General features: G+C 43.5%; 1 protein-coding gene across 2 annotated transcripts in view; it reads right to left on the bottom strand.

Annotated features, from left to right (window-relative positions):
- ARMH3 (armadillo like helical domain containing 3) overlaps positions 1 to 26431 on the bottom strand; it is a 121853-nt gene that overhangs the window by 3991 nt on the left and 91431 nt on the right. For both annotated transcript variants that reach the window (XM_056494440.1, XM_056494441.1), the window contains exon 25: positions 4134 to 4250. In XM_056494440.1, the coding sequence (XP_056350415.1) occupies positions 4134 to 4250 (117 nt within the window). The remainder of the gene's footprint in view (positions 1 to 4133; positions 4251 to 26431) is intronic.

The following is a 26431-nucleotide window of genomic DNA, read 5'->3' as shown; positions in this document are numbered from 1 at the left end:
CAGTAATGAGCTCCTGACCTCGGGAACTGCTGCCAGGAGTCAGGCACCAGCAGTAGAAGATTCCCAGCTTGGATACACATCAAGGTCTCCAAGAAGGAGTCTCTGCAAGCCCAGAAAGTGAGGGTGGAGTGGCACAATGAGAACACAGAGCTTAGCAGACATTGTAGCTATGGGGTAGAGCACAAGAAATTAATTAGCCTGATTAGTTTGCAAAGAGAAGGAGGAATAGAGCAAACACACTCCATTATGTAAAATGAGGTCAGAAAGAGAACAGTGAGTAATATTTATCTGGATCCCCAGGGATGGGGCAAGAAATACTCTGCCTAATTTAGACAAAGAAGATTTACACAGGAAAAGAGGAAATACTTTTAAAACCTATGGGCTGTGAAGCGGTGGAGGAGTTTACCTGAAGCTACTGTGGAGCTACTTTGATTTAAAGACAGCTTCAGGTTTCAAGAGAAGTTTTAGACACAAACTTTGGTCAACAGCAGTCTAGAAGAATGTAGATCTGCTTTAACACAAATTGGGGAGAAGAGTGGGCATAACAACATAAGAGTGACGTTTACACAAATCCCTGCCCAGCATTTCTTCTGCAGTGAGAAATCAAGCAGCCTGAGTCAACCTGCTTAAAAGGCTAGAATAGCTCAAATTAAAGTTAAATCCAGTTATCTCCAGCACCAGGGCTCAGCACAAGGAACTCACCTCCCTTTTGGAGTTGGAAGAGCAGACAATTACACAGGGAGGTGTCAGTCTGTAACAAGGGTAAATTCAGAAGCTTCCTGTAGTGGACCTAAGCTGCTCCATAAGGACACACCCCAGGATTCCTCCAAGCTCTTGGTGCAGTGGGCAGCCCAGGCCTGACTGCCAGCCTGGAATTTACCAAATCCCTCCAGACTGGCTTACACAAAGGCCCCAAAACTGCAGAAATTAGGGTCAGAGCTTTAACATTCATTCTGCTAGCAAGTACATGTTCCCTCTTGCTTCTTTATGGAGTATCCTGGAGAATTAGGGCCAGAAGAACTTTAAATTTTTTTTTTTACTATTAGTCCATAAATGCTGAAGAAATGGGAAATGCAGAAAATGCTGACATCACCTGTGGAAGGATGAATAAATGAAAGAATGGATGAAGCAAGGGCATTAACCATGGGGGGAAAACATGATTAAGTTCTAGTTTTGTGTCATTAGAGGTGGAAGCGTGCAAGGTTGTACCAACACTCCTATTTCACAGCAAGTCTCATCAATTAAATCTATTCCTAATCAACAAGCAGCCCTTAAATTATTTGTACAATGGGAAGGTTTACACTGACTACTACACTTAATTAAAAGTCAAATTAATATAATTTCCCCTGTATAAATCAATCCCTAATCAGACTCTGTTGAGACTGATGAAACCTATCTATCTAACTGCAAAGACAGTGAATGTTTTGGAAAGATGCTGAAATCTCTTTCCACACATTCCTCCAGCTGCAATGTGAGGGTCCAAAAGCTCACATCTAAACCATTCATTCTATCAAAGCTGCACAGACCTCAAATGACATCCCTGAGGCTTCAAAGGAAAAGAAGTAAAAAGTGTTAGAAAACTTCCTAACTTCCTTCCTTTAGCCCCTCAAAGGCAGCACAACATGCCAAAAAACCCAGCTGATAAAACAATCTGCACATCACCTTGCACCACAATGTGGCTGCAGTACAGCAGCCTTTGAAAACAGCTTTGTAAAGGGAATGGGAGAAGAAAGCAGATTTTTCTTTGGGATTAGCAAGACAGAGCAGAACTGAGGCAAAGCAAGGGAAGCTAAGCAGTGCATTAGCAAAGCAGGTCAAAGGAGTGAGAACAAGATTTCTAAGCATAAAGGAGCCCCCAGAATGGCTTGGGGAAGCTTCTGCTCACCTGCTTAATGGGAGCAAAGAGAGATAAAAAGGCAGCTGAAAAGGAAAATGTCTCCTCTGTGTCATTCCCCACCCAAGAAGGGTTTGATTTGATGCAGACATTTGCACATAGTGATAAGAAAACCTGGCAGAATCTGGAAAGAATTATTTGCAAACAGATCCTATCCAGGAAGACCTGATGGGATCAATGTGAATTCAGAAACCTGTAGTTCACCACCAGCCATGCTCCTTTGGTACAACCCACAAAGAGAATTGCAGCAACTTCCCTGTGCCCCCTCCACGAAATCCTGCAAACCTCAGAGGTTAAAACAAAGCACTGGGTAGGGGGGTATTATCCAACATCAGACCAGCAACACAGAAGCTGAAGTAAAGCTTCAAAAGCTTCACAAAAAGAAAGTAAATACCTGGTTTGAATGGAACTATGGGAAGGACAGGGCAGATTAGGGCCTTTTTGATGAGTTGTTTGAACAATTAATAAAGCCATCAGTTACTGTGCACCTAGAAAAAAAACAGAGTGAGGAGGCCGGGAGGCCAAGTGGATTTGCTGAAGACAAATCAGAACGTATCAGGTTCATTTCCTGCTGTGTTGAGGGAACAGCTTAATGGAATGCAGGGGATTTTCTGTAGCTGTGAGTAAAGAACATTTAATAGGGTCCCAATTCTCAGGGCATCTAGAGATGTGGATTAAACAGATTCACAACTGGGTCAAATCAGCAAGTTTATACAGTAATTATTCAGGCTTTTATATGCTCTTGAGGAGAGGGTCCCAGGGTACCTGGATGGGCAATTTTCAGAAGGGAGTTGACAGGCTGGTTATGATAAACAGATTCTTAAATGATACAAAATTGGGATGTTGAAAAAAAAATAGGAAATTAATCTAGGAAGAAAATAATTTTAGCTGAAGAGTTTTGTGGCTGTGATGATCACTGGACTAATAATGTCATTTTAATCAATTGGCATGACCAGTCTGAGCTTCTGCCAGGCCAAGTGGAAAGTGGGGCATGCAGGAAGCAGAGCAGTCATGTGGCCAAGGGGAAGGAGATGCTGGCTGAGGGTGGGAGCCCTTGGGACAGAACAGATGACAACAGAAACAGGAATGTGTCTTATTTCCAGGGTACAGTAATAGTAGAAACCTGTGTCATAGGAAGGCTATGGCTGAATTTCTTTGTATGTATTCCAGGAAAGCTGTGTCAAACTGTGGGCCAGAGAAACAAAAACAGGCACAAAACACAGAAAAATAGCACAGAAGCAATTACAAGTGGTTTTGCCCATATGCTACTGAATGTCAGGGCTGGAATGACCCCAAGAGTTAAAAGGATTCTGTAAAAGGAAAAAACACCAATTCAGGTGCCTGTTCTGGAGCAGAGCTGACAGAGGAATGCACAACAACATGTCCAAACTCATGGAGACTCATGACAGAGTAGGCAGGCACCAATTACTCATCAATCAGCAGGGACAAAGTTGGGAGAAAGAATGAGTTCTCAAACTGGTGGAGAAGGCTGCCAAAGTCAGAGATCTCTCCCTTTGGTGAAGCTGTAATGATTCAACAGTGAGGCTTCCCTCACACATCAGCCACTACAAAAACACTGCCTCCATGCTCATGTGGCTGCTGGACAAGACAAGTTGCATCAGGGCTCTCTGAAGCAGGGTAAGCAAGCTGGCTTGCTGAAGAATTATAACTACCAACCTGAATTATTTAGACTCATTTTTGTTCTTTGGTCTATAATTTTTGTAGGTCTTCCTACCATCAGTCTTCTCTTCTCTTGCAGATAGACATTTCTAAGGAATGCCTTCACTTTCTTTGCTTGGGAACCCTTTTTTTGTGAGTGATGGAGGAAAGCAATGAACAGGAAGGTGTTTCATTAGTCCCAAATTTCATGGTCCCCTTAACAACAGCAAAAAAGCAAAGTTGCCCTGCATGATTAACCCCAGGCGAGAGCAGTCAGCTCAGTCAGCTTCTCCCCGTACAAATTCACCACTACACAGCACAGCAAATCCCCATGGCAAAAGGGACAGAGGCAGTCTGACCAGTTGTGGCCTAAGCAGCCTGGAGGTTCCTCTTCAGCCACACAGGGAGCTCCAGGAAGCTCTCAGATCTGTTAAGACATGCAGTGCCTCTCCAGATTCTGCTCCTGCCCTGTCTTTGGAGGCAGTCCAATGGAGTAATGCTCAGCTACACCCCAAATACAACTGCCCATAAGCAAAGGCTCTGGAAGAGGCTGTTGCTTGCTCAGAGTCAAGGCACTCACCAGCTCTTTGAAGAAGGCAGCCTCCTTATGCTGCTCTGAGTAGCGCTCGTACTGGTCCAGCCCGTCCTGCAGCTTCAGGGTCAGCGTGTCATAGTTGGACCTTACCACTTCCAAAACCTGCCAAGAACAGCCAAACACAGCACAGGAATCAGTATCCACAGGCTCCCAGCACAGGAGGAGCAAGGCTGAGATGGATCACAGCTCTGGCCCCTGTTTTCACGACAGAGATGGCTTTAACACCCAATATTTGGCGCGCGATTTACAACACGGAGGTGGGCACTAAAGTCTTCCTGCCAAGGAACAGTCCTGAAATTGACAGAATTCCTCCATTCACAAGAATGGTAGATGGAACTTATATCCATGACAGCAGCAGTTTTCTGTCATCAGAATTAGACATAATAATAAATCAAGCAGCTAATTACCACATGTAGACTCATATGCAAATACAGAAGCACAATACAAGCACAGATTTGCCCAGCCCCACAGTCCTTCCAAGGTTAGTTTTGCCACTTCCCTCCTGGCTTGTGAATCACCATTCACAGCCTGCTAAATCATCAGCTTCTAGAGCTGCTCAGGTCAGCTTCCATACTGAGCACTGCATGTCTCTCCTGAGAGAAATAAGCTTCTGACAGGCACTAAGAGAAGACCAGCCTTGGTATGGACTCTGCTTTTAGAAAGACATAAAGACATGAATCCAGATCTTTTTGCCCAGGAGATACTTTACTATTGGCCTTCACTGCAACCAAAGCAGTTCCAGCTTTTATTACTGCCCTACTCTGCTCCCAGTGTTGGGCTATACTTGCAAATTCATAGTTACACATCTCTGCCCTATTGAACTATTCATTTTCCTAACTAGGGAACACCAAGAGGGACTCCCACAATGATTTTTAGCTTAAAGCATTGCATGGACTAACATATTCCTCAAAGCATTTGTGAGATGGTTAGTGACAATAATCTTCCTACAAGGAGCCATAGAGATCAACACTCCTGGGCAAATGTATGCCTGAAATTATTCTCCTAAACACATGAACTTCTTTCTTAGCTGTTGCCATTTGTTCTGAGAGCTAAACAGAATTCAACAGCTGAGGTTTGAACTACAGTAACCCCTGCTTATGACAAGCTTCAGTCAGGAAGGCACATGGTAAAAGGTGAAAAGAAAGAAGACCCTGCTCCAAGGCATCACAATTCAGAAAAGATCCTAAGAAGAGCTTTGCAGAGGACTGAAGACAACACTGACCAGAACAACAAGGAGTCCTTGTACTTCTCCTCTTGTACCCCCAGCAATGTAAGCACCATTCTCAACTGCCCCTTTAGGCACCTGGCAGCTCCTGCCTTTTACAGGACTGAATCTGGTCCTTATATCCTTTCTTCTAAGAAATCTAAAGTTTCTTAGGGTTCCTTCAAAATCTTGTTTCCCCAAACTCTGTATGTGGCAGTGGTGCACCGAGACATTCATGCTAGGGCCTGAGGTGGCAAAAGCTATAGGGAATCATCCAAATGAGGACTGGGGGCAAAAAAAGGAGTTCCAAAAGTGATTCCCAGGTGAGATGGTTATGCAGCAGCCTCTGCAGCTCAACTATCCTCCAAAATTGCAGATGCAAGCTAGGGATAGGAATTTGGACTTGAAGGTCTCACAGGCCTTTTCCAACTGCATTGATTCTGATTCTGCAATGTTATTTAAGAACAGCTTGCTGGTGTTGCAAAGGCTCACAGCCTCCTCTCCAGTACTCATTTCCTAATGCTGTTTTGTTTGTCAGCTCTGCTGGCAGAAAGAATCCCCTGCAATGACATCCATCTCCAAATCCAGCCTGCCCTTCTTGCTCCTGTGTGCAGAAGCTATAAGAAGTATTGCAGAGCCAAGAGCAATGATGAAAGAAAGCCACCTGGGCACAGGAATAACTATCCACTAGGGACAGAGTGTAATAGCATAATGCACCTTCTTCTGAGCAATAAAGGATCTGGCAGCTTGCTCCTGTCAATCAGAGGAAGCCAAATTGACGAAGATTAATAAGCTGCAGAGGAAGAACCTGGTTTGAAAGGTGAGGAGTTGAACAAGCTTCTCTAGCAGTAATTCAAGAGCAAAGGAATTTTATTCAGGGCTACCTGACTCCCCAGGAACCTCCCCTTCAGTCTCCTTGTATTCCCATACACACAGGCATGCACAGTGCCACAGTTGTGATCACTCAATGGATGCACATGTTTCTTTAGGAACAATCAGGGCTCCTCCTTGCTAGCTCTGAGATCTCTTCAGATATTCAAGAGAGGCATCCTTAAACCATGGTGAAGAGAAGTACACTCTGAGGGCAGCAGTGAGCTCTGTAACCAGAATCCTTTAAATCTGCCCTCTTGCATCACCTGTGAAAGGCAGCTAAGAACTCAGTTTGATACTTTAGCATGAGGACAGGGAAGGAAAAAAAAGGCCCCTATAGTCTCTACACTGTTACTTATTGTAATCTCTGCAGTGAGTTTGAGATCAGCTTATCCCTTCAGCCATGTATTTCATTGGCTTCCACTCCCTATCTCCTTTAATTACGAAATAGAACTTAAAAAGAAAGGGTAAGTTAAAAATAAACAGCTTCTCTCCCCACTGCCTGATAATTTCCCTTTCTTGCTGCTGCTGAGAAAAAATGCTACGTGGGATCTGAGATAAACCCACTCACAGATCATTTCAACTTCATACCTTGTAATGGATAGAAACTATTACTGAGACTAGGACCTGCCATCCTTGAGATGATTTCACCTGCTCTTTAAGATGCAGCTGTTAGACAGAGGACAGGTCAAAGAGCAGCAGAAAGAATTAAGAATATCTAACAGGAAAGGCATCAACTTCCTACACAGATGACAAAAATCTCACATCCTCTGTGTAATAGAAGAGTGTGTGTTAGCATCCTTTGCTCTTCTTACACATTGCTTTGACTTTTGCTCAGGAAAACTACTGCAAGAAGAATAGCCTTTTTCCTTAAACACACAAGATCTTTATCTGCACCTTTCTGTCAGATACAAAGGAACTAGAGCAATTTAATTTTGAGATTAAAGCATTTCTCCTTCAAAGTCTTGTTCAACCCATTCTTCTTGTAAGTCTCTTGTCTAGAAAACAGGAATTCCAAGATGTTCAAGTATGAGAAGGGACTTTAAGGAAGGGACATTTAGCTGCTTTTCCAAACAGATTTTAAATAGTCATTCAGATTTTAACAAACTCATGAGAAGCTGGAAAAACACCAGTTTTTCCAAAACACCTTGTCAGTCCGTCAGGCAAGGACAGACAAAATTGGACTGTAGATGATCTTCAAGGAGCTTGATGTGACACCCCTCAGACTACAAGGATAAACATGCAGGGCAAGCTTTTTAAATTTTTTTTAATGGTTTACTGGATCTTTACAGTGAAGAAAAAAAAAAAAAAAACAAAAAAAACCAACCCAACCCTAATGGAGTTACAATCTAAAAGTCTTTTGGAGGTTACCTTAGGGGATCAGAGTCCCAAAAAAGCATTATGACGGAAGCAAGCAGCTCAGGCACGGTCAATGCAAGAAGAGGGAAGGCTGCTGAATTCCCTCCCTGCAGTTACCTGCACCAGCTCCAGAGGCTACATTTGCTCATTTTTTCCACTGCAACAAACCAGAACTCAGTGGAGCTGAGTAATTCAAAGATAATTTGCCATCAAATTAACCCCTTGCCCCACCACTCACTCACTGACCGCTTTCCAGAAGTTTCAGGGAAATTCTGGAGATTCAGGCCCCTCCAGGCATGTCCGCAAACCAAATTTTCAGGAGCTGTTCTGAACAATAAGTGCTTTCTCTAGCATTCAGATTTCAGCTTCCCTCCTGCAGCTACAACTGCCCAAGCCCCATAAAACTCTCCTTCCCCACTAACACCAACACTTGTGAATAGAGGCATCTCCTTAGGAACATGGCAGGAGAGCTGGCTTCCAAAGGAGGGACTGATGTGTGACTCAGCTCTCTGCAGCATCCCACCCATGCCATGCCAGGTCACTGCACCCAGAGGAACAAGATTATTTCATAGTTTGTGGCTCCTTATTTTGCTCTATCTACCAGCTCACCATTACCTTGCAAACTGGATGGACAATCTTGGTTGGTTGGGTCAGTGGCCTCTTGTGCACAGGAGATCTGAAACCATTTCCCCCAGAAGCAATTGCCCCTGGCCTGAAATTTTCAGCATTCAAAACAGACCATCATTTTGCTACACTAGTCACTGTGCACTGAATTCTTCCTTACTGCACCAGAGCTGACTCTGATCCTCAACAAGAGCCAACATACTGCACACCCCCAGGAGAGACCACTCCTCCTGGAAGATCCTGTCCTGGGGGTTACACACAGCAGTCTCCTATCCCCACTGTGCCCAGGAGAACACTGCTGCTGTTAAGCAGCAAAGCCACAGGGGAAGCTGCACCAGCAGTAAAACCTAATGGGCAACATGCAGCTCTAGGGCCCATCTATCTGGCAGACGTCATTTGCTTCATTGCTTAGTAACTTTTTAACCTGCAGAATCTTTCATCATCTGCATCTGCAGTCTCTGCCTTATTGGAACATAAAATTAGAGAGCACCAGCAATTCACAGCACCCAGCAAAGGACCTGGTGGTGGGCAGGTTCCAGGAAGCATGCACAGGTAATGACAGAAAAATAAAAGGAAAAACAGAAGCAAGAACAAATCAAGGTCTCTACACTCCTTTTTAATCAGCATAGGAAAGCACAAGAATGCAATCAGTCAGCATCACCAGTGCCTCACTAAAGCCTCTCTGTGCCCCTAAGATAGTCATTAACTACCACAGCACAGGAGAAGCTGGAACAGCACTGATTGAATGATCTCACATCAAGCCAAAGGGAAAACACCACCCCAACAATGCCCAGGTTAAAATGCACTTGGCTCCCTCACCAACTCCCTGCTGCTCACATGCTGGCATGGGGGAGGGCTCCAGGTCAGGACCTGCAAGTGCCCCCAGGACAGAAAACCCAGAGGTTCTGTCCCATCTGTTCCATGCCAGAGGATGGAGCAGCCAGTCTATGGGGCAGGTATGCCAACTTCTCATCAGCACTACTGCGCAACAGGATGGAAGGACTGAGGGGCAAAACACGCCTTCTGTTCACCCTGCAGAGCTGGTGGAGTGCTTGTCACTGCCTGTGTACCACATACAGAGGGAATTCTGGCAGCCTCACCTCCCAAACCTAGTCAAAGCACAGAACACCACAAACAACCTCAGCAGTCTGTCCCCTCAGCTCAGAGGGTGGAGGCTGTAGGAAGAGACACTAGGGTTTTCCTATTCCAGTAGAAATGTGCATTTTACATTGCAGTCCTCAAACTGGTTTGTTTATTTCAGGTTTAGCACAAATCTTTCCCTTTTCCTCCCTCCTTAATCTCTACAACAACTCACAGTCCCTGAGTGTTTCTCCTCATGAATTTAACTGAATACCAACATTTCTCATTGTAATGAAAAGCTGCTGACACCTGGACTACAAAGAGGCTATTGCCTCTCCATAATAAAGTGCTGGATAATTGACATCAATTTTACAGTAGTAACTTCTAATTAATATGGAAAACGATTTTTTTTTTCCAAGTGCCATCACACTTCTCACAGAGCAACTTTAAAGTTGCTGATGTAGGCTGGAGTCTTTGTTGAAATTAATCCCCAGAAGCATCACAGACAAAGAACATAACTAAATAATTAGAAGTTAAATAAAAACACACACACACAGCTGCCACATTTCCCAGCAGACTCTGCCCAAACCCCAGCTGCACTCATCTCCTTCTCCCTTTCCTCTTTCTCTGTCTGCAGGAGCCAAGTTCAGAGAGGCTCCACTAAGGCTGCCAATGCTACACACACATGCTGGAAGCAGCTGCTGTTCTGGCTTCCAGGAAAGTCCCCATCCAGGACTAGCAGCAGCACAGAGCTTTTGTCTGACCCAACACTACCTTACCTGTGCAGCTATCCTGGAGCTAAATGCAGTGCTGGTGCTTTAGCACATCCCTCACCCCCGCGCTGATCAAGCCATGACTATTAATTCCATGTTCACGAATGCTAAGACAAAGAGGAGGAGGATGTTGCTATGATAGTTTCACAACTCAGATTCCCAAGACATGCTGCATGTACAGCACATATCTATGGATCCAGAGAATGTGGAGTGGCTCTGATGGGAGAGACAAAGATGTGGGTGCAGATTCAAGTGTAACCATCCCACATATGTGTAAGACCCTACAGCACATTGCCAATCCTGCTCTGGTGCCCCAGATCTCCTGCATCCAGCAGCTGCAGCTTGTACTACATGCAGTGAAGGACCCATGGCCTTCTCATGCTGTGGGCTGAGAGCGTGAGCCTGTAGACAGCCCCCACCAGCTCACACATCTGTCATTCCCAGAGTAGAAGCATCATCTTTTCTGCCCTGAGTAGAGGAAAAATTGCTGGAAGAAGGGTATTTTTTCAATAGTTAAAAGTTCAGCCAGACCAAAAGATCAAGTGAAAGCAAACAAAGGCAAATTTCTCCTCTGAGGTATAGAACAGGACGCCACTGAGGTGGGATGCACCAACACTGCTGGGCAGTGAGACTCTAACAGCCTGCAGGGGTGGGTGCAGCTGCCCACGAGCTCCAGGTAACAATGAGACATGAGCACATGCTCCAGTCCTGCTGTGGAGAATCCAGAGCTGATGGAACTCATGTCTTGTTCAGTGTCTGGGGCTGGACACATGGACCAAGTTGAGCAGCACATAGCAAAGATGAGTGAGCCAGGAAATAGGGAGAGGATGTGCCTTACCCTGCTCCCCACTGCTAAGGTTGGTGCAGGGATCCCTGCACACAGCTCCCACCAGGTTTACTCTGACACTTGCTAGTTTGTGTTTGCCAATCTCCTTCTGCTCAGCTCACTGAGCATTGGCCACAGCTTCCTGGAGTTTAGAAGTGAACTGTCTCTGCCCACTAGTTTGTTCTTTGTTCCTGCCAGTCACTTCTTGCAGTCCTGCTGTTTTCAGTCAACTGCTCTGTGCCCAGCCAAACATAAGTCTAACTTTCCATGTCCCAAATCCTTCCTGAGGATTGCTTTTACACATCTGCACTTGAGTGGTATCAAAATCCAGGCCTCATCACTTCTCTACACAAGGCAAAAGGTTTTGATCATACATAAAAGATTATCATTATTATTATTTTACTTAGCAACATCAAGGAGGGACATTTCACACCCACTTTTCTCACCTCAGCAGAGCCAGTCTGTCAGGCTCAGATGATATATAGTAGCTCAGATGTTTGTTCAGTGATCTCACAAGGATCTGTGATCTTTAAAGGAACAAGCCTACAAAGGCAACACTTTCTATCCATGGAGTGTGAGGGTTTGGTTACAGGCTTTCTCCTCTGCCCACAGGTGCCTCTTCTAAAGATAAATAATTTATAAGCTCACTCAGAAAATTACTGTTGTTCTCTGAACTCTGCTAGCAGAAATGGTATCCTATTTGGGACAAGAGTAATCTGCTTCAGAAATGTTTTAAACCCACAATCCATTAGAAGCCTTAGGTGTTCAACTTTATTTAATGGTGGTAAAAAACACACTTAATCCAACCAATCTGGAAATCACTCAGCTTTCAGAAATGTCTCAAAGCCAAAACTGTTACCTGGTTCCTTGGTTGCTCAAAAAGCATTCCAAGCTCCCATGGGATAGGCATTCCCAATAATTAACAGCTACTTTAAGAAGCAGTAAGGTTGCAAATAAGGACAAAGGCAGTAACATGGTCTCTTTGTGCACAGCTTGCAGGGCACTTAATTTGTAAGAGGTATAGACAAGGAGAACAGATTGATGTGGTGATAACCCTGGACATTCCTGCAGCCATTTAGCACTAAGCAGTGCTGTGCTACAATACTTTCTAAGCTCCAGCTGCCAGTACCTGAAAGCCTGCCCACCTTATCAGAAACCTATGCCAGGAATGCTTTTGCTGCAGAGTAATTTCAAGAAGTCATGTCTATACATACATACACTCCACAACTCCCACACTAGTGTTAAATGCACTTTGCTCAACTCATTCAGGTTTGGAGCACATGGAACAAAAATGCATGTAGCCTCACACTGCTTTTTCTCAAGACCAATCCACCTTTCCCAGTTTCAAAGATGGTCAGTGGGTTGATGCTAATCTCATATCCCACTTGGCACAAAGTACTTGGTAGTCTTTGTGGGACACTGGGTGCTCTTTCCCAGACTGCAGGGACAGGCTCTCCAGGGAAAATAAAGGAGGCAATTCTGTGCCATTCAAGGGAGGAAAACAGGTTCAGTGGGCTTCTGCCAAGTGAATGACATCCATATACTGTGTAACGCTGGCACTTTCAAAACCCAGGCAGAGAAAAAGGAGTCAAAGATCCTGGAAAAATTATCTTAAAATTATCAGTTAATAAAATAAGCAGTCTCCAGAGGACACATGTAGATCTGGAAGGGAAGATACACCAGAAACCGAATGAGGCCCACTAAGCTTGCCTGGTTTTAGAAATTTTGTTGAGAAAGGCAGGCAGCATTAAGAAAGGCCAGGATGATGGCAGAGCATAAAACCCTGAGATAGATAGATTTGCTATTTTGGAGTTACAGCCCATTTTGGAGTTGTGAACCCTTATCTCCAGCTGGTGGCATTTATGAAAACATTTCTCACTGTTAGGTACGTAAGAGCACTTGCAATTCTGCCAAGGCTCGAAATGCACTGCAGATAGCAATGGACTGGACCGTTAATTTTTTTATTTCCCCTCTGTGCTTACAATTAACTTAAGTGCTGAAATGTGATGGGCTATTCCAGGAGAAGCTTTTTATCTACCAGCTGCATTCTCACAGAGCAGTAAATCAACTGCTGTCACCAAAACATCACACAAGAGGACAAGAGCATCCTTATGCTCACTGTTATCATTCATGCTACCCGTTCAGCCTAAGTGGCTAACCAGCATTCAGCAAATGAATGCTGTGATTTGTGTGCAACCTTTGGTGCAATTCTGTATTTACAAAAGACCTTGTCCTCCTGAACACTGAGGAAAAAAATAGTCAGCAGAAACTCTTCAGCACCATTTAACTGACCAAAGTAAGACCAGTAACCTTGGTCCCCAAAACAAGATGAAAGAGTTTTGAGTTGTGAACTGCTGCTCCAGCAGAACTGAGAAGCCAAGACATACAGTTATTAAAAAAATCAAAGACAGATGTAAGAACTTTAAAAATGGCAGCTGAAGATTTTAAGAAAAGGTTTGAAATAAAATCTTTCTAGGACCAGTAGCCAGAAAGCATCCTAGCAAATGCTGAAACTCAAATACACAGCTTTCAGCTGAGATTGCCTTGATGAAATGACAACAGGATGCCTGAAGTACACCAGAGGAAACTCATTCCCAGTAAAGAAATTCAAATTTGCCCAGAAGACAGTTAGCTCAGGAATAAGGCTGTCTAGAGAAAAAATTAGGCAGGATATGCAACAAAGCTCTTTCTGTTCAATCAAACCCAGACTGAAGTAAGTGCACTGCTCCAGTTTGAAGAAACCAAAACCTAATTGTGCCCAAGGAAAAAACAATGGGGAGGCTTATTCTGGTTATGGTCTAATCAAACACCTGCAGTCACTTGAGGCTTCTGGAACAATGTCACCTGGTCAGGTTCACAGAAATCAGTAGAGGATCCAAGAGAGCTTGTGCCCCTCACACAACCACCACGGACTTCTTTGGGATATAATGACTGCAAATTAACATAGAAATAGAACCAAATCAAAACTCACCAGGACTCTGACTTGAAGATAAAGACAAGTGAAAGGAGAACACAGACACTACAAAAAGCTTGGGAGCTTGGCATGCATTTTGATTTTCTTTTTAGATCTTTTACAGCAACTAGCAACCCAATGGCCTTTATGAGTGTACAGTCCTAGGTCTGAGAAAAAGTGGATGCTAATCTAGCTCATTATTTTTTTTAATGATCATAAACCTTTTTAAACTTGGTTTGCACAGCATGAATAAATTTAATTAAAGGAAGCAGCAAAACTAAATACCAATATGCCGAGAAGCTGGCCACAAACCAAGGGGATGCTTGTATTTAAAGTAAGTCAAATCAATATAGGACATGCTAGAGAAAATCAGCTAGGACTGGAGAAGGGAGGTGTACATTTGGAGGGGCAGACATTAGAAAGATCAGTTCCCTAACTCCTACTTACATTTCAGCAATTAGTGGAAGTGATAAAAGGCAGTCATTCAGTGGCCTGAGGAGATGCAATGAAGCCAAGAAAGAGGAAACACAAATCTCACCTGCCTAACTGACTACATGAAGAAAATGAGCTCAAGTCTGTTCTCAGGGAAAATAAAAACTTTTGAATACAAGCAAGAAGTCTGGAGAGCCTAGAAACCCATTGAGCAAACAGCTGTTTGATTATTTTTGCACTATTTTGCAGTTCTTCAGTGTTTTATGAACTAAGGGCACTGGAATCAATACACAAATTTAAAACATGGGTTATCAAAGACTTAGACAGTGACAACACAAATTTTCTTCTTTATTTTTGTGTTCTCTCTAATAATTTCTAATTCTTTATTTGTCTTTCTGACCACTGTTGAGTCTTGAGCCAACAGTTCCAGGCTTATGACATGGAATCCAGGAGTCCTTTCCTGCATGACAATATCTAGCAGACTTAAAACTACAGTTTAATGATTCCGAGACTTACAAATTCAGTTTGCAAAAATGCCTTCTAAAGATAGGGGCCAAATAGCTAGAAAGACTGTAGTAGCAGTATGCTAAGGTAGCAATAAGGAAAGGTGGGCAGTGCTTGGAAGTTTGCATGACTCAACCCATATAAAAGTTCTAGCTCCTAAGGCTTTTGCAAATCTGGAGTTGGAACAGATAGCTATAAGCTGCTGGATGATCCTTACAGACAGAAAATCCTATAGTGGAAAGAAAACTTCACCTGCAAAATGTCTGCTCTAAGGCTGCAGTCCCAAAAATGGTTAAAGTCAAAGTGCAGGTCACCTAGCCTGCAATCCAGAGTCTGGAGTTCTTCCTTCAAAGGCATTCACTGCAGAAATAAGACATTCTACTGTGCAAGTCAGAAGTCTTTTTGTTCTAAACACAAGCACCAAGGGTGTTGGGGACCAGGCAGCACTGACATCAGGAGGGACTGAAAAGGTAAAGGAGGAGTAGAGATGACTAAAATACAGAGAATGCAGGTGTGCAAGTCAGGTTTATAAGAATCACAGCAGTTATGAAATTCCTACCAAGACAATGGGATCAAATCAAATCTGTCCCAACTAAGTGACTCTTCACAAACCCCAGACACACTTTGGGGTCTTGGACTAATCTGCATTGCACAGTGGAGGAAAAGGAACGGACAAAGTCTGTGATGAGGGCAGAAGTAAGGAAACCAAATAATTTCTGATATGCTGAAGGAGTGAAGCTTGTTAACATTTTAATTTGTTGAATTATTCCCTTTTGTGCTGTTGGAATGTATCATTCTTTTGAAACTCCATCTGGGCAATGACCAGAACTGAAACAGAATGAGACCATTAATGCTTGGAAGCATCCATGGCCAACACAGAAAACGTTTTCTGCCTGCAAAACCAAAACTGCTTAAACTTGACTGCTAAGTTAATTTAAAAGGAACATTTAAAAGCTATTGGGACAGATGGAAATACAGAGGCTACTATCCAAGATAATCACTAGCAAGGGCAGGCCTGATGAGATGCTGAACACTGTAGGCTGAGACACTTTTTTGACTAAACTAGAGACGTGCTGGAAAGCTGGCCAACAGACAGCAAGGTGAAGCTGAGTGAGAACAGAGACTTGGGCATGGACCACACACAGAAAACAGCTCAGATGTTTCTGAGAAATCAAGCTCTCTGCTGCTTATTACTGTCCTTCTCAGACAAAGACATCCATGTGCAATCTCTGGAATAAACACAGAGGCACCCAAGGTTGCTGACACTCATTTGTTTCTAGTCCTTTCTCCTTATACATGACAGAAACTATCAGAGCCCAAGATAATAGCTGTGCCTCTGAAGAAGAATTCCTGGCATGGTTGAATGGCATCTTGCAATCAAAACATATTTGGAGAACAAAAAGGCCTTGTAAGCCTTGGAACAAAGTGTTTATCCCATAAACATTTCTTCCACTTATGTCCTTAAAATATCAGACCTGCCACCCCTTCAGCACCAGCACTCTCACGATTCACATGCTCCCAGCAACAAGCCCAAACAATATAGGAGACAAATCTCTTCAGAATTAGTAGCTGAGAAAGACTGAAAAGAGGCATCTTACCTCTATGACAGTAAACTTTTATCTCCACAGACATTCAGATGCTGGATGGGCAGGAAGGACATGACACAAAGGTGAGGTTTATTGCTGACAGGCCAGAATACAGTGTTGGCTGTATACCCACCAGTGACAATCAAGGAAAAGGTGACTTGTGCTGGCATCTGTTCTCTCCTAAGGATGAGGAGAACAGAAGAACACAACCTATGCTTTCTTTCCAAAGCACCTTTAGCCGTTGACTCCTCAAGTTGAGCAGCAAGCTGGAGATCTACTTGTCCAGAATGTCTGCCCTCTGAATCAAAAACGTGCACCCTTTGCTGTCACAGCTCTAAACAGAACCTGCTGGCTACAGAGATGGGATACACTGAAGGCTTCAGTAAAGACAAACCCACTGTCCTGGGATGTGAAGCTGACCACAAGTGCTTCTGCTTTCTCTGTGTATTTCTCTTTTGCCATATTCCATGGATCAGCACCTGCAGGATCTGTGATGGAAATATCATCTCCTCTGTAATTTCTGCAGTACTTGGAAGACACCGTTGTTCTACAGCCTAAAAAATCCCTATGTGAGGATTTAATGCTCCCAAGTGCCTCTTGGACATCAAACATTTTGAAAACTATTAGCTCTGATGAGTTTTTGAATAAAGCTCAGGGAAGCCACTTGCTCAGTATTTCTTATGAGGAAAAAGGTAGCTCTGATCTGGTAGAATAAAAATTACTGAAAAGGAGGAAGAGGAGGAGAAGGAGAAAGAAAGTCCATATTGCCTGCAAGCAAGGAAATGAGATTTGATTTACTCTGTGATCCTGAGGTGTATTCAATTTCAGCTTGAATTTCCACTGCATAAATTCAGCTTGGCTGAGCAATGTCCCCATTAGAGACTGTCCAAAGCAACAAAAGATGATCCACAAATGATCTTTGAAGCTGAGGGTTCAAAGCCATGGTGAGGTGGGGTTTTCAGCATATTTTTGCATGAGCAACCCATAAACTCATGTCTTCCCAGAAGTTTGAAGAAGACAATATAAAGAAAGCAATTAGATACAGTGCATACACAAGTCCTTATTGTTGCCAATTAATCAATTTATTTATTTAGTTCACCGGTTTAATTTCCTCTTCCTACACCACAGAGAACAACTCTGGGTCTGTTTTCTATGAGTCAAAGGGATTAGATGACAAGCTGAAATCACTCACTAAAAGGACTTGAGGGCTTCAGTTCAGGGATTAATAACTCAGCAGCTTTTTCTCCAGATTTTAAACTTTTAATTTGTACTGCATCAGCTGGTAGCTTTATTTGCTCAACTATTTTTGTTGAAATGGGAATCAAACCCTGCTCTTCCCAAAATGCTGCTGCATTGCCCTCTTGGTATTATTCTCACATCCAAATTTTTGACTATACATAAAGCAGATTTCACGCTTGCTTAGCAAATTTCTTAAGAAACTGCACCTTATACTAATACACAAGTTCAAGTTCTACTTGGCTTTTCCTGACTAACCAGACATATCAGCTGAGCAGTCCCCTCAGGAATTCAACACCACTAGAGGTGGTGGTCTTTCTGTATTTTCAACTCGGTCTCACATTTCAGAGAAGCTCTACAAAATGTTTGCCTGCATTTGACCACACAGTAACACACCTTTAAGGATAAAGTAGAGGGATCCTTTCTCACCCTTGGCTAACACAGAATAAATTGGTACCACACTTGCCCTGCTAAGAAAGCCAGTGACACAAGCTAAAGAGGGTCACATTTTTAATTACCCTGTAGAGACTCTGATCTTACAGTTCTAAATATCATTTGCTAAAGGGAATTTCAGTGAAAAAATGCTGTAATTTAACCCAAACACTTCTATCATCTTAGGCTCTATGAATAAAATACAGAAGCAAGTCTGCAGGTTGAAATATTCAGGTACTTTAAAGGTCTGGGGTTTCTTGTAGACTGAACTGGCCTGACTCAGGAAAGACTAAATTTCTTCCATATGCCTTTTTAAGGCCCAACTTGTGACTGTGCCTAGAGCTTTTATTTGGTGTATTTTCATAAACTGCAATAAGCAGAGCTGTTCACTTTGTTTACTGCTTCTAGACAACAACTGCCATCTACAATCAACTCAGAGAGGACAGCAGGGCAGGGCTGGCAGCAGCCACAGGATGCAGCATAGCAGCAAGTGATGGCTGTGCATTAGGAAAGGTGCCATCATTTTTCCTCCTCAACTCTCTAAAACACGTGAAAGGCACTAGCAGGCTACCCAAGGCACACAAAGCCTACAAAAACAATGTCCCTAGAGTCCTGTTAAGGCCCAATCCTAAAATGACTACCAAGGCTTTAGGAACCTACTGAACTCTCCCAGTCACAAGTCTCAAAAACTGATACCAGAAAGAATTCAAACATCACAAGAACTGTAGAACCGAGAAAAGCAAAAAAGCAATGAAGTGACCTACTTTATATTCTGTTATCACGTGTTGAAAGAGACCAAATCATAAAATGCCAGAAAAGGTACATGTAAAGGAATCCTCTCAAATGCATGCACTGTCAGCAGTGTGACAGTGCATAACCACCCACAGGAAAAAACTCCAGTCAAATACTGTGCCAGAGCAACAATTCAGTACCCAGAGAGAAGGGAACATACAGTAGGAGCTATAGAGAACATAAGAAGCCTGAGATCTGAAATGCCACTTGGCCTTATCCCAGCAGGCTTATTAGAGGCTCTTGCAGGGAGGGACACTGAGCATCAGATTGCCTCTTCCAAAAGAAAGTGACAGAGGACAGCTGTCTTAAACATTTTGTGGCTATTTCTCCAGCTTCTGTTCTTGACTCAGTTGCAAGTGGCAGGGCAGAACAATGTGCAGCAGTCTGTAAACACCCAGGTACAACTTTGTAAGGTGACTGCAGAGGGTTAACAACCCAGAGTCTGCATTAACCTTTTCAATAACAATGATGTTAATAAGCTGGAAAGTAAGGGGACAGTGTAGGCAGGTGATTTCCACCCTCCATCCCCCCAGGTTTCTACAGATGAATACCATAAAAACAAAATCCACTTATTCCCCAGATTTAACTTTGCAGATTTTTGCATCATTCTTTTCTAAAACAAAGATCAGAATCAAGCCAACTGGCCATTTTCCTTCAAGCATCTTAACCTGACCTTTTGCAAACTCATCACAGGAAAAGGTCTCCCTGACATACCTAAGCTGAAGTCATGCTGAGTTATGATCTCATGTATGAAAAACATGGCAGCTTCAATCCTCCCCTCACAACACAACAGTTTCCTGCATCTTCAAATCATGCCCTCACTCAACTGAAGGGTTTCTGCGTGACAGTGAGGGACCAGGCTATGCTTTAACAGGACCACACATTAACAACTAACTTCCTGAGCAATTAGGACAGGAGTGGTCAGTGACCAGTTTCTCTATGCTAAAACATTTGGCATGACATTAACTGCCCAGCCCCAGTACCAGTTAGTCCTAGTTCAGATGCATCAACACACTAAATAACAACAGAAGCACTTTAGGACTCAAGCAGTCCAGGATTATTATCCCTCAGGGCACTACTGAGGGTGGAAAGCTCAGCAAAATCTGCATGATGTGGAAAACTGTCATCAACTAGAGAAATTAAGGTTCAGATCATGTTAATATTCTCCCCTGCAAAAAGTGTGTCACGCTCAGGTATCTGCAGAGAGGCTGAGATGAAGTAGCTTCTTTTTACAGCAGCTTTCTTTTTATTCTTCTGAGAAAGGGAGTTTAGCCCAGCAACAGACCTAAGTTTTCTTTCTATGCCTAAGAAGTGACTTGTAGGTGGTACTGTAATTAAAAAGGTCCATCCCTTAAAATAGAAAAGCACATCTTTGTGGCTGAGGTGAGAACTAAGACTGTCGTGAGATGCTTCCATCAAGTCACTAGTTTTCAGGAGCATCAACGACAGGGTAGAAAATTCCCTGCAAAGCAGCCTGAATGCAAAAAATTAAAGCAGACAATCAAAGTCTAAGTTCCAGCTTGCCCACCTCAGCTCCCTCACAAACCCACATTTCTGTTTTCATCAGCAGATTGTTCTTGTTCTAGTGTTTCAAGATGTTGCACAAAAAGAACACTTACTGTAAATGAAACACAGCCTTGAGAACTCTACACTGCAGCTCACAGCTACTTTTTTAAGAAATGAAAAGGACAAAACCACCTGTGGATACAGTCACATAAAGCTCCATTTAGATCCATGTTCTGTGCTGTAAGCTGTTTATAAAATGACAGATAAACTTTGCAGTGACAGAGACAGCTAATGTTTCCTGCAAGCTGGACAGATGCCTGACTCCAGCAAACCACTACCACAGCATAGCTGAGCAGGGGCTGGTATCTAGGTTTGGGGAGGGGTGTATGTATTTCTAGTGCAGAAGAGCACTGGAAAAGGAGACTCAGTCATTAATCAGCCAGCTAAGCACACTCTTCCTTTAAAGACTCGGAAAGAGAACTGCTGGCAGAATGAGAGACATCTCAGGGCTCTGTGTGACCTTCAGATTCACACATGGATTGATTCCTCCTGAGTTTGGAGCATTATTTATCACTGAACTAGGAGAAGGCTGCAAAGTACAATGCATTATCTAAATGAAAAGACTGATGCCTTACTTGCAGGAAGAACAATAGCTTGGTTTACATTATGCTGAAGAAATTATAACCAGAGGTGAGTCAATAGCAATGTCCAGATTCTCACACAATACAGTTACTTCCAGCTTTCCACTGTGTTAAACAGGCTCATGAGGCTCCAGGGCAGCTCAGTTTGCTCTGAAAAGGTATTGCAGACCTTCCTAAAGCCAAAGCACCCCAAGAACAGTTAGCTAGGCACCACGTATCAGCTCCCTGATGCTAAATCTCATTGCTGTAATGATGCCTTGTCTGTCCCACTCAGAGACAGCAGCTTGTTCATGCCATCACAAGTGGGAGAAGGACTCATAAGAACTTCAGCTTTCACACAGGACCCAAACCCAGCATTTTCTGAGCAGTCAGGAAGCCACAGAGTAGGATTTTAACAGCATTCTCTGTGTGTTTTTACATCCAACTCAAAAACAAATGCAGTCTGCTGAATTACAGCTGCTGAGGAAAACACACTTGGGAAACCATGCCAGGGTTTGTGCACAAATAAGCCTTCAGCACGACATTTCATTAGCAGGGCTCTGCACACAGTGACACTTGGTGGCAAAGTTTCCAACTATGAGGCTAAGGCATATGGCAGGAGTCACTGGAAACAATGTTTATTAGGTGACAGTCTGCACATTACTGCCTTCTCCAATTGTTGAGATTGTAACAGCAGATTTTCCATACTTACCCATCTTACTGCCAGAGGTCATCCTAACTAAGACCTGTTTTCATGGAAAGAGAAAAGCTTGCTAGTTTACACTCACATTGCCACAACTATGATTCACCAGTTAACATTGATCCAAGTGATGCTTGCTGGGTCACATCAGCTTATTCTAAAATCATATGTACTATCAGACAATGCTACACAACAATTTACCAATTTCCTATCTGGGAGGCCAGAATACATTTTTCCTCTTAGGAATTCTTGCTGTGAAGCAGATATTGGTGGAGAACGTAAATCCACAGATTGGAAAATGTGAAAGAGGAACTCCTCCAAACAGGTGCCCAGGTGAAAGCAAACACAGGGCTATGAATTAATCCTTCTGCAAGCCTACACCCCTGCCAGCTATGAGGCAGATGCTGCTGCTCAAACAGCATGTGCTGCCAGCAATACTTAGCTCCCCAGGAGCTTATTTGTGCCTTAACTGAGCCATGGGGGAATCCAAGAGCCCTCTGACTAAGGCAGTGGAATTGATTTATAGCCTCTGGCACTTGGCTGATGAACCACCTTCCCAGCTTCCATCTCTCCAGACATCCATTCTCCCAGCTTGTTGTCTTTTGAGTGGCACATCTTGGTTCCCTGAGCAATTCTACTGCCTGCCTCAGATATCCCATGAAGACAGGAAGAGTGACACACATCAGGGATGTCATCCTCTCCACTATTAAGAGGTTTGCCTTTGAGGTCCCTACCATGGACAATAAATTTCTATGTGCTGTCTTAACATACAAATGTCAAGTGTCAGAGAGCCAAAAAAACTCATCTTCCAGCTGAGTGGAGCACTGTTCAGATGTGGCACCTTTTGGCTCAGAAGCATTTATTCTCCTGCTCTGGGAGGCATGGAGACCACAAAGCTCCATTTGTTTCCCTCTTTGAAATCAAGAGTGGTGACCCAATTTGTCACTTTTGGAAACAGCTGCAGCTCCAGCTAGAGGATCCAGAAAAGGAAGACAGAAAAACATCATCTGTAACAGCAGGATACTACCAGAGGGAAGGAAGAGTACCAGTCTCTAAAGGCAGGAGTTTTACCCTAAAAAAACCCCCAGAACAAGCAGGAATGGCAGTCACTGCAGTCAGTCCCCTTTTGTGAGAGAAAAATGTGACTCCAGGAGTAGCTGTAGCAGGCACAGCAGGTTGTATGTAGCCTGTCTGCTTTTAGGACTCCCAAGCAGAGGAATGACTGAGTGTAAGGAAGCTTAGGGTGGAGCTTGGGACTAGAGCAACAAATCATAGTGCTTCAAATCCAGCTTTACAGAGGATGACCAAAGAAGTTTGCACGGTATCTATAGGCATTATGACAAAAGCCAGCACCTATTGTTGCTGTTTCACAAGGGATTAAAGAACCTTCTCAATCTGGAGTTTTTACAAAATGCAAATTGGATTGTGCGTTCACACAAGCCAGACGTTGACAGCTTCTGCTTTAATCACAGATGTGCAGAGTTGTAATTTAATCTTTATAAAGACTGTTTTGATCATTCTGTTGCAATCCTCTGTGGAGCTTTCCCTGCCCTATACAGGCACTTAACAGTGATGGGAATCCGTAACACAGCTCCACACTTCCTCAGCAGCCTTCCCTGGCAGATCACACAGCACTTCAAAAGCTGCCTGGCTCCCCAGGGGATCCCCAGCAGCTTCCCTCACTTGGGAGGGCACAGAGTTTGCTCAAAGCAGCACTGTGAGAGCAGGAAGAAGTTCAGACCCCATCCTGCAGCCCCTTCCCCTAGCTACCAACACCCCCTTTTCTAGGTTTAGAAGCAATAAAAATGTATGTGCAAAAGAAGCACATATCAAGCACGGGTAAAGAGGACAAGCACTGGAACTAGAGCAACATCAGCCTGTCTCCACAATGTGGAGTTCAGCAAAGTTGAACCTAAGGTTTGTGCTCAGCACACTCCCAGCTGTGAATCAGACTGGGCTCATAACTCACACCACTGAATGTAGCTGCTGTAGCCCCAGCACAGAAACTTATCTTGCTCCAGGAGACTGCACTCAGTGGCAGCCAGCAGAGAGTAGCAGCTCCCCAGGACAGCTTTTCCAAGCCAAGTCCCCAGTATTCAGTGGTCACCTGTACTCCTGCAGTCTTTGGGCCCTTATCAGTCCCTGCTCTAGTGGCAAAGCCAGGAGGATGTGAAAACAGCCATAAGAACTGAAGGCAAGCCTTGCTTTGAACTTTAATGGACTTATTTTGTTACTAGTTTGTACTTCAAGGCAGTCTCAAGAGGGCAGCTCACAAAACTGATGGAAGCAGTACATGCCTCAGCATCTGCAGTGCACAAAGGGTGGAAAGACTCCTCTGCTCCAGGAGCAGCCAAGGTTTTTTGGGGTCACACTGCCTCTGAGGCGCAGAGCAGCTAAAATTGCCTAAAAGTAAGCTAAAAGTAAGAGGAAGGATGCTGGGGCACCTTTGTGTTGAGCCTGAAGGAAGGGAATGGAAGGGTTTCTCCCATTTTTTACTGGAATAGGGTTGCATCTCTCCAGTAGCAGCTGTTTTTAAAAATCAAAGTCCTTCTTTTGTCTCTCTATGGCCTAGCAGAGTTGTCCCCCCTCCTCCACTGACGCACAGTTTACTGCATTCTGCATGTTAATAAAAGGCACTACACAGCACAAAGTCATTGCTCCAAAGCTCACCTTCAGCTTCAAATCTCCTTGCTGCAAAGCTGATCAGACCTTGGAGCCTGTTCAGACCCATTCAGTCTGGCACACTGCATAAAGCAGTCTGAGATGTTAGCAAATAGCAGGGACATTTCTCTGATAAAAGAAAAAACAACAAAAGCAGTAACAACCAAAAAAAGAGGACAAATAGCTAAACCAGAGAAAGCTCACATCAGCTAAGCAAACCAGCAATTGGCCAATTCCAGAAGACTTTTTATATAGATCCTTTCCAATTTCACCCAGTGTAGCTCTGCTCTTTCTACTTAAACTATAAAATCTGTTTCAAGCCATTAGTCATGAGTAGGTGTCTGTAATGAGACCATGAAAGCCAACATCTCTGCCTCATTTGCAAAGACAGGATGACTTTAAATTAAGGCCTTGCCTTGTTGATCCCTCCTTAGCTGGAGTTTCATGTTCCCACTACTGCGTGCAACACAACACTAGCAGACTTGAAACCTTCTACCCCAAAGCTCACTGCATTTCAGAAGTGAAGCACTATTATGCCAAGACCATTACAAAGTATTTCTCAAGTCTCCATGACATGTTATATTAATGTAAGAGATTAGGGGGATTTACAGTGGTAGTACCTTGCATTGACAGTACTCAGCATTTAAAAAATATCAAACGCAGACGTTGCCAAGAGGCTTTTAACATCAGTGCCAGTTGTGCTAAAAAAAGACAAAGCATTTGGTATCTGCCAGTGGGTTTGCTACTAGTTATGGAAACCAGAACAAACTGAATAAACCCTGACATCAATAGCTTGGAATTAAAACTTTTTAGGGCACCTACAACCAACTACACCCTTTCGTGTCTTTCTGTGCAAGTTACTCGTGGAACCTCCTTGAGCAGCACTGCAGGTTAGTCCCTGAAAGCCTTACCAGAAGGCCATGTGGATTGGGGTGGCAAGGAGGAGCATTCAGCAACTGAGGTATGACCTCAGTGAAAGGGAAATGGCTTTGTGAGATGGCCTGACCAAACTGGATTGCAGCTACTGGCAGTGCTGGGTTAGTGGTTGGACTAGATGATCTTGGGTCCTTTCCAACCTGAAACAATTCTATGGTTCTACCTGAGTTACAAAGGTACTACAGTGTGAAACAATGCAAGTATTACAGTCATTTGTCACAATTTCCAAAGTGATAGAGATGTCCTGTTTTTCCATCACAATCTGTTCTGGCTCCCAGCATTTTCCATCTGCAATTACCAGACATAACACAGGTGTTCACAGCAGTCTCTCACACTGAACTTCACCTCCATTTTGGAGCTGGCATAATGTCCCCACTGTGACTGGGAAGAAAGAGGGTCTTATACTAAAAAAAGCATGGAGATGTTCCTGACTAATGAGCATTATCAGTCCTGTGTGTCTGACATCTCAATTTTAAGACCCTTAGAGAGGAAATTGTGGAGAGAAAAAAATGCCAAAGAGAAAAAAAGATCCTAGTGAGCAACTTTCTAACTGGCAGAAGACTCGAGGTTCAGCCAAAAGTACTGGGTTCCTCTCACTGCAGCCTTTCTTGAAAGCTGTGCTGCATTGCTATCAGGCAGAGCTGCCTTCTTACACACTTCTTATCTGCTGATCTTTCACATCTAGAAAAGGGCACATGCGAGACCCCACCAAGACCCTTCATGCTGTGTTTTCATCCTTTCTGTTTGTCTGCATTTGCTCTTCTGGAGAAACTCTTGTGTTGCTGTTTCCTCACTGCCTTTACCCTGTTCTCCACAACTGCTTATACTAGAAAATATTTTGGGAGCTTCTCAGATCAGATATGGCACCGAGGAGGTCTACTGCCTCCAACATATTAAGTACAAGGCAGTCCAACCATCTGGAAAGTACAGATAAGCCTATGAATTAATTTCATAAAAGGCTATTTTGCCCTTTGACTCAAGAATATACCAAAACCTCTTTGAAGACATGGGAATAATCACTTGCATGGAAGAGCTAAAATTACATTGGCAGTTAATGGCCAATCCAATCTTTTTGACTGTGCAGCATCTTTCAGTCCCTTAAAGGATGTGCAGGGAGGAGCCAAACGTGTTGAGAGAGGGAAAACCACAAAACAACAAATTAACACTGAAGTCAGGTTTAACAAATTAG

Source organism: Oenanthe melanoleuca, chromosome 6 (genome assembly GCF_029582105.1).
Source record: "Oenanthe melanoleuca isolate GR-GAL-2019-014 chromosome 6, OMel1.0, whole genome shotgun sequence".
Taxonomy (NCBI): domain Eukaryota; kingdom Metazoa; phylum Chordata; class Aves; order Passeriformes; family Muscicapidae; genus Oenanthe; species Oenanthe melanoleuca.
The sequence above is the reverse complement of the archived record's forward strand: the minus strand, read 5'-3'. Positions and strand labels throughout refer to the sequence as shown.